We start from the raw sequence: 8,971 nt of genomic DNA, 5'->3' as shown, positions 1-8,971 counted from the left end.
CTCCTCATCAGACTTGTTCTCCAGACCCCTCACCAGCCTCGTTGCCCTTCTCTGGACACGCTCCAGCATCTCAACGTCCTTCTTGTAGTATATGTCAGTTCAGGGGTTAGCGCCCCTCTCCAAACACCTGCCCCCACAAAAACAAGCTGAAAGATGGGGGCGGGGGAGAAGCTATGTCAACAGAAACTTTATTTCAAGCATTGGTTTTAATTGCCACATCTCTGCACAAGGGGATCACACTGATGACGTAATAAATCCTTCCTGAAAAAAATCTAGCGTATACACAACCACTGTGAGGTGTAACTTTGAACATCCAGACAAAACCGGCTTGTTCTTTGTCATAAATACTGAGTCAGACTTCTTTGCTACTGAGTCTCCAAGTTGGGGTGTGGCTCAATAATCACTAAAAAATCTGAAACAAAAATTTTGTTTCAAGAACAGTTCCTAAACCAGCCTCCCCACAATCACAAGCTCTGTAAGATGCAGAGAGCTAAAAGCAACTTCGCTAAAACATTATTAAGTACCAACGTATGCAGGCAAAAGGTCCTGTAGTAGGCCCAACCTGTCAAACGTAAGCCTCAGTGCTATGAATTAATAGAAGAATTTGCATCATGGAAAAGCTTGTTCTCTTCCTCCCCATTATTTTCAAATGCCTCAGCTCAGCATTTGGGGTCACCCCTTTCCCTTCACTACTTACCCACGCCCTTGGCAAACAAAGATATTGCCTCCTGGTAAAAAGCTTTAATTGCAATATGAACTGAACTGCTAGATTTTTAAACTTTTGCTTTAAGTAAGGCGGCTTGATTCTGGCTTTTAACTGCTGAAGAAAGAGACCAATTAATATAGTTAACAAGCGATCTGGACAAGACACAGAAAGAAAACATGTCTCTCAGCATGCCACAAGCTGTATACAGGAATGATCAAAGACAGGCAACGTGCAACAGAAATGGTACAATGGCTTACTTTTTTTCTCTGCTTTGCATGTTCTGACAAGTTTTGTGATACTCAGTGACCGGATTTAGAAACGCTTAAGAAAATCTGTATGTGTTCACATCAAGAAGAACGCAAACACTAAAATAGCTAATTTGAACTCACAGACAGAATCTGTTATCATCTTGTAAAAATGTTCAGAGCGCTATTCATTGAAAATGCCACCTTTCCACTGCGTCAACAGAGAAGTTATTTTCAGCTAGTGAAAATGTTTTTCCCTGAAATGCTGAAACATTTCCATTCTCATCAGAAAAGCAAGGTAATGAATATAAGTATTTTTAAGGACTCATAACATGGTCTAAAGAGAGCTCTTACATCAGTAAGCCCATATGTTAGGAGCAGGACTTGGTTTGCAAATAAGGGTCTGGCAACAAAACTATTTCTTTCAACTGGAACAGTTTTATATTGCAAAACTGTTTATATCAGCATAGTTTATTTCCTACACAGAAATAACCATAAAATAACATTACAATACAATAACTGCATGCTTATTACAATTCCATAAGAGATGGGTTTATGTTTAATAATGTAACAGTACATTTAAAGCAGTACAGCATATGTTTGTAGATAACCCCTGGATACTTATGGTGGAGCACATTAGGCAGATTCTGCAAGACATTCCAAGGAAGATACTCATCAGGGTATGCCAGAGACCTGCTTGATCAATTATCTTTAAAATTCATGATGGGACTGAGCCCAAGGGCAAAGACAACAAATATCAACTCCTTCATTCAACTACTTGGCTATAATATGCAGCATGAGCAAAAATAGAAAGTATCCGAGAGCAAATCATTTGCATTCAACAAGACAGTGGCACCAGGGTGTTTGGTGAACAAAGCAGGAGTTTTGGCATGTATTTGTTCAATTGCTCAGTTGGCATTTATGTTCTGGCAGAGCAAGTAGCCTGGTCTAAAACTTGCGTGAATATACTAATAAGTTGAGTAACTTTACTAGGAAACTCAGTTCCAAGTCAGTGCAGAGTTAAACTGATCTCCTGTTCCAGACAAACAAAACTTCACTGGAGTAAGAATCAGTGCATTGTTACTACAAGTCAATAAAAATGAATTTAAGCCCAGTCATGCCAGACTCTAAGTCCATGCCTGAAAATAGTACAAGCGTATCCAGCTAAATTGAGGAAGTTTTTAATGACCGGACTCATTTGAGTTCTGAAAACAAAGACAGTAAAGGAGCAAACAAAATTGTCAGTGGGACAACTTAATATTAACCAAGTCCCAGCACACACAAGGTACAGTTTATATTCATGATACTAATAGGTCATCTGACATGCTAAGACAGTTACTCAAAACATAGAGCAAGTCAGCGGCAGAACCTAAAATTAAAGAGTCAATAATTTTGATGACCCATACTGTACCACAAGAGCTATCTCAAGTGGCACTTTCCAACTCATCCAAAGCACCTGCCTGAAAGGTTGTCAATACACAGTTCCAGTTAATGATGGGAAGGACTGCAGTACTTCCTCCTTACCGCCACAGACCCCTGAATGTATCACTGGCTCATAAAAGGAACATGAATTAGTGAATAAGGAGAAAGGAAGTGAAAGTTCTAGCAAGTCTTACTCTTGATCTTGAAAACTGCAGCAGACGCATCAGGCATGTGACAGAGTACCAGTACTCTCCTCCCTCTGCCAGATCCACACAAGCAGACACACAAAACGCCTTCGGACAGCTATCTGGAACAGCCAGGCCAGTAATGAAAACTGCCCTTTCGGGGCAAAGGGAAATGATCTTTTGTTGGTTAAAACAGAACAGTGGACTGGACTCTCAGTTTAGTAATGACTGAGATTTACAAGCAACGACAGCATAGCAAGGGATAACTGACAAGGTTACCTCTCAGCTAGTCACACTACACTCTATGCATAAACAAGCAATTTCAACTGCATTGATCAGGCTATTTAATCTGCTTTGGTGAAAAGTGTTCAGATTAACAAACTGCTTTTTCAATTCATGTTGGGGAAAAAAGCATGTTTTTATACAATTAATTTGGAGCTTTAAAGAAGTAGCTGAAGTTGACGATGCTGTATGTACATAAGATAGCAACGATGACACCAGAGCTATGCCTGAAGAAAAGAATGTCTGTAAAAATAATTTTGCATTAATTCAAATGATTCTTTGATGAATGGACATAATGCTAAATAAGCATGGGAAAAGTTGGCAGTGCTGTGGTGCAATCAGACCACAAAGCTAGTTTATTGATCTTGTTACCATGTACTCCAGTTGCAAATAAACTGATGAATAGATGCTTTCCCACTCCAATTAAAAGAAACAAGAAAGACAGTTCCTAAAAAGTAGGAAAGAACCAGATCAATAGAACATCAGTGTTGCAACAAAAGATGCCTTGCTCTTCTGCAGAAGATCACGACCAATCTGCTCTTCTCTCCTAATAAAAGTGTAATGTGGGATTACACAAGCGCTCACAAATTAAGGTACCGATAAAAGCAGACAGGAAAGCACAATGGCCATAAGTAGAAACCATTGCCACATTTACTTGGGATATCCATTTCAGTCCTCTCGTGGCTTTTAGATCATTACCACATGATGGCCTACATTATAAAACAGACGCATAAAAGCATATGCTACCTAAATATTTAGAGGAAGTCCTTAAATGATGTTTTGCATCATGAATAACATCAGCAAGTAGACAAGAAGTCTTCTCAAGCTCCAGCAAGAACAACCTCCAAAACTTTTCTGAAGTGATAGCAAGATAATGAGAAAGAATGTCATACCACGCATGCCAGATGATTCCTATAGTAAAATCTGTGTGTGTGTGTGCACACGCACACATGCACACGTGAAAGAGCACAATATGAAAAAGAATAACAAGAGGGTATAAGGAAAAAGCAAACCCATTCAGGTAGAAAAGTACTTTCCCTAAAATAGATTTACCTGAGACTCCAATTCTTCCAATTTACGCTTCCTGGCATGAAGAGCTTTACTTGGAAAAGCCCAGAAATAATTGGAAGTTCCAATTCTATCAGTGTCCACCATGCCATCATCAACTAAGCTCTGCAGAATCTCTTTCACTGACATAGAGGCTAATAAAAGCAAAAATATCAAATTAGAACTGCATAGCATCTAAACTGTGGAGAATGATGAATACCATAAGTCATCATCTATAATCACCTGTAAAATATTTTACTATAATGTCAGCTAGCTGGACAATTTCAAGAGGACACCATGCCTGATGCTTCACTTGAAGGAATGAATCCCTTCAAAATCAGCAGTTTATACATAAAGGCTGCTATTCTATACAGTCTGCTACCAGATGTTTGTGAAACACCACTCATGAGTATCATAAAACATGCATGCATATTACACTACAACAGCAGAACAAACTCATGAGAGGGTACTTGAGAAGTTGTCTTGCAATCTTAATTCTAACATGGATTAACTTATAATTTCTTGATTAAGAGTGTAATTACATTTCACTTTGTAATGCTTATCAAAGCATTAAAGAGCAGCAAAGGCACTAAAGCCATCTGTCTACAGACTCAGGAGGGGCAGATTTTACATTTGATTATGTTCAGTTCCAATACAGAAAGTCATCTGCAGTCAGAAGGATCCAAAACATTTCTGAACATAATTGCTCACTTTCTAGCAAATGTGTGGTATAATTCACCATTTTAAAAATGATACCTGTTCAACAAAGCAAAGTAGTTGTTATTATCCTCACGTGTTGCAGATATAGACTTTTGAGCTAATTAATGGTTTTCAGTGCCTCACTTTCAATTTCAAGTCTAAGGGGATCCCAGATCAGGAACATCCAATCTTTTGGAAGCTATAGGCTGGATGTCAGTATGGGGGTGCTTCCACAGGCTAGACGTTTTTCTTTTCAGAGTAACTGGGGCTTGGGTTGTGTGGCTAAATGCCTTCATATTCAGAGGCAGGATGAATTTGGACTATTCAAAGGTGTTAATGGTTTTAGAAACTTTACACTCCAGATTTTTAAATATGAAATTCCATTGCTTGTATTTACTGTTTTGCATCCTCTTCCTGCAAATTGCAATTAAACATATGCATTGACAAACCAATCAAGACAGCATCACATCTCTTCAGAGGCCTATGAGTACCTCTGTTAGCTGCTGACATAACTGAAAAACACTGCTTTGCGATATTCACCTATGTCTGCAGTTCCTTCAGCAAGTTCATTTACTCTTGCAGTGCCACAAAGATATGCTAGTCAAGGACAGTGGCAACCACACAAACATTACGCTTCTTCCCCCTTTTGTCAATGAACATAGAAGGAAGCAGAATGAGGAACACATAAAACAACTCAACAGCGTAAGATAAATCCTCTTGGACCTAATCCTAAATGGATGACATGGATCTCATCAGAAAGGCTTTCATTGAAAAGACAAACGCCTTCCATTTACAGCTGTCCAGCCATTTTTTGGGGGGAAAAAGCTCAACAGAACATCGACCGTGTACATCTGGACTAGCATTTTAAGATATTTGTGACATTACAGACAGACACTCGACTCCTCTGTTCACTACACAAGTACACATAACAATTTCGTAGACTGAAAGTCACTGCAAGTCAGGCATCTCGGAGCCTAGGAAAAACCCCATCCTACGTTTTAGTGGTTAACTTGGAGTTAGCTGTGACATTTTAATGATCTCCCATTTTGGCCCTAACATAAGTGACAAACATTAGCAAACCAAGGTAGGAGTATGCTGTTGATACCACTTCTAACGCTACAGCTCTGCCATTGACCCGTCTCCCTTTCTAGCTATTTTTTCCATTATTATTACAGTCACAAACCTAAAATTGTAGCCAGGAAAATCTATACTGTATGACCTGTCCCAAAAATGATTAATGGCTCAAGAGAAATAACTTTTGTAAACACTTACTAATCCCCTTTTCTTTTGGAGCAATCTTCTCTATATCCTTCAACTGGAACACATCTTTCTGTGCAAAACATAAAAGACACTTTAGCTCCAAATGACAGCATCATCTAAGCCTGAGTGGTTTTTACACTAAATCAATGCCAACAAAAGCAAGTAGGTAATACATTGCTTGTTTATGTTTTGCTAGGGAAATAGGCTGCATATCCCTCAATAGAATTAGAACATTCTGAGAAGTACAAAAAAAAAAAAAAAAAAAAAAAGACTATGACTGTAACAAGCCCTGTTCTTTTCTTCGGTACTCTAAAGTCACCGTATTTTGCCTGAAGTTACACTGTAAACCCCTTAGGGCAGACAGAGCCAAGGTTAGATTGTCAGCACCAGATGCACTACATTGCTGAAGTACTCAAATGCCACAATAATTTTTTTAATAGGTGAAACACTGTGAATTACGTATGTCACCAATATAATTGTAGCTCTGCTTTTGGATCTCCAGGTTTCTTCTCCCCAGTGACCTCTTCCAGGTCTGCTCTCATCTTTTCTAACGCTCAGATTTCTTCCTCCTCCCATAAACGTCAGTGAGATACTTCCTAACCTCTTGCTATCCCTCCTACAGTAACAGACTCAAAATGACAAGATTTGAACAGGGAGCAGATGAAGCATTTAACACCACCTGTGCACTTCAGGCCTTAGCTCCACCTGGGGACGAGCCACCTGATCAGAAGCTACATGAATCAAGCTCTGTCCCTGTAATTTATACATTGATGACACAGGGCATCAGTGAAATGCATAGCGGGATATACAGAGTTCATCTACATCTACAGTTAAGCTCCTTTTAGGACCTGTTTTCCCACCGATGTGAATGCAAGACAATTACAAGTTACTTACTGTTTCAAAAAAGATCTCCATCATGCGAACTCTCTTCTCCTCAAAGCTCAGACCTTTCTTCTTGGACTAGAACAGGGAAAAAAAAAAAAGAAACCAACACATTCAGACATTTGAATAATTAACATCTGCTCAGAATTCGAATCTATTTACCTCTAAGTTGTATTTGCCATCCTTTAAAATACCTTACCGCTAGCCCCAGACTTTCAGATAAACTACTTCTTCCCAAAGAATCATTACACCAAGCTAATGCACCTGCAGTCTATTAAACTGATGGATCTATATTCCAAGTTTGGAGCCAACCTTTCACACAATCTAATCCTGCTCAAGCCTCAGTGTTTCTTTGCATACCCAAACGGTTCCTTGTTTTACCTTACTAGATTAAAAATGTGTATTTATACCAATTCTCAGCAACTCACCCAGATGTTTAATAGTCCTTAAAAAGATAAGTAGGAATATCTTTTTGGGTTGTTTAGAATTATTTTTTATATTGTGATATAGAGACACTAATGTGAGATGTAGGCCATTTAGGTTTTTTTAAGGAGATAAAGAGCATTTTGAGGTACTACGTCTTTCTTCAAATTTCCTACCCAACTTAATAATTTCAAGGTCACATTTTAAAAACTGTGTTTATTACTTTTCTCTGCAGTTGTGATTACTTTTCTCTGCAGTTGTGTGACCGAGCAGTAAATAACATGGATTGAAATAGAAGCAAAAGGCAGAAATGACTACTCACGAACTGCTACCAGTAACACAAAACTGACCGCTTTCAGAGACACCATTTTTACACACCCCTTGCAAAATTAGGATATAAAATATTTCACAGAGAATTGGAGTTTTATTAATAGTGTTTAGCATAGTCCTCAACAACCCAAAAGCAGTGGCCATAAGCTGAATCTGGAATGTTTCCCCTTGCCCCACTCACTGCTTCGCAGGCTGTGGGACCTTGCACTGCTGCGTGTGGCTACAGGAAAGTGAAAGGGGGATAGAAAGAGCAAAATAGGATGTTGATAGAAAAAGGTCTCCCTTTAAAAAAAGGCATAAATACTGTTGCCCTTGAGTCAACGGAAGTGGGGAGTCTAATAACATGATGCTTTGAGAAAGACAACATGGGTTTCCAAGCCCCGACAGAAGGGAGTCGATACCATTTTTTACTTCTTAACTGCTGCTTCCTTCTTAAATAAATCACACAGTAGGGCAGCATAAAATTTAAAATATGCATCAAGAGCAAAACAGCCAGATTGATTTAGATTTCAAAAAATAAATTGAAAAACTAGTTTTTGCAGTTACAATAACACACAGACATGAACAGAAGCAATTCAGTATTGTATTTAACAAAAGCACTATCAATATTAAAATCTCGTCCCTTCTGCTTTAGCCAGAGATGCCCTACGTCAGCACTGACATCACAGCTGTCTTCTATGACATCAGTGTGTCGCAGGATTAGAACCTGGAGCCACCATGTACATGCAAGTAGGAGCATGAACAGAAAACAGACTGATCTTCAACTTCTTTATCCCTGCTTCCCAAACAGCCCAAACCGCGCCAGCAGCAACGGGAACAAACCCCCTATGTGCACGATGTGAAATGTAAGCAGTGTTTCTGAAAGCACGTGATTAGCTATGTCCCTCAGGCACCAAGTGTCACACCAGCACTCTGACAGAGAGAAGTAACAAATCAATGTGTTTTCTAGGCAAATTTTATTAATTTTCACATTATCTCTCTCCTACCTCTTTGCCAGGTGTTGCACACCACGTATATAAAACACACCAGGCGTATCAATTTCGCTGTCGCTCACGCTACCGAAGGTAGCCACAAGTGCACAATGCTGTTAAGCGCATTCGGGCACGCTGGCAATTCCTTCTGCTTGCACCCATCTCCACACAAGCGTGGCCGGAGCGTGGCCCAGCCTGTTCACACTTGGATATCTGGACGGCAGCGGCACCGATTCCCCCCGGCCTGCCCGTGTGTCTCAGGGGGACTAGCAGGCACCGTGCCCACCTCAAGCTATAGTCACAGGGCCTGCTCTTCCATGTGCCAGTTAAATTTACATTGCTCTTCAAGAAACCAGACAAAAAAAATGGCCCACACCATGGTAACGCTACACCCCCAGACCCGGCGTCGCGGGTGTCTACGGGGAGCCGCGCTGCCTCCCCACGCCGGGAAGAGCGGGGCAGAGGGCCCAGGAGTCCCGCTGCTGCCTTGCGGCCGCTGGGGATACAGGCCCGGCGGCA

General features: G+C 40.2%; 1 protein-coding gene across 2 annotated transcripts in view; it reads right to left on the bottom strand.

Moving 5' to 3' along the window:
* MND1 (meiotic nuclear divisions 1) overlaps positions 1–6,800 on the bottom strand; it is a 41,097-nt gene extending 34,297 nt beyond the window's left edge. The window contains exons 1-3 of one of the 2 annotated variants that reach the window (XM_009283315.1): positions 6,741–6,800; positions 5,859–5,916; positions 3,894–4,042 (exon numbers count right to left, since the gene is read on the bottom strand). In XM_009283315.1, the coding sequence (XP_009281590.1) occupies positions 3,894–4,042; positions 5,859–5,916; positions 6,741–6,764 (231 nt within the window). In that variant the 5' untranslated portion in view covers positions 6,765–6,800. Of the gene's footprint in view, positions 1–3,893; positions 4,043–5,858; positions 5,938–6,740 lie in introns of both variants that reach the window. The other variant, XM_009283314.1, reaches the window with a different exon arrangement.
* Positions 6,801–8,971: the final 2,171 nt, after the last annotated feature.

This window comes from Aptenodytes forsteri, unplaced genomic scaffold (genome assembly GCF_000699145.1).
Source record: "Aptenodytes forsteri isolate BGI_AS27 unplaced genomic scaffold, ASM69914v1 Scaffold6, whole genome shotgun sequence".
Classification (NCBI taxonomy): domain Eukaryota; kingdom Metazoa; phylum Chordata; class Aves; order Sphenisciformes; family Spheniscidae; genus Aptenodytes; species Aptenodytes forsteri.
The sequence above is the reverse complement of the archived record's forward strand: the minus strand, read 5'-3'. Positions and strand labels throughout refer to the sequence as shown.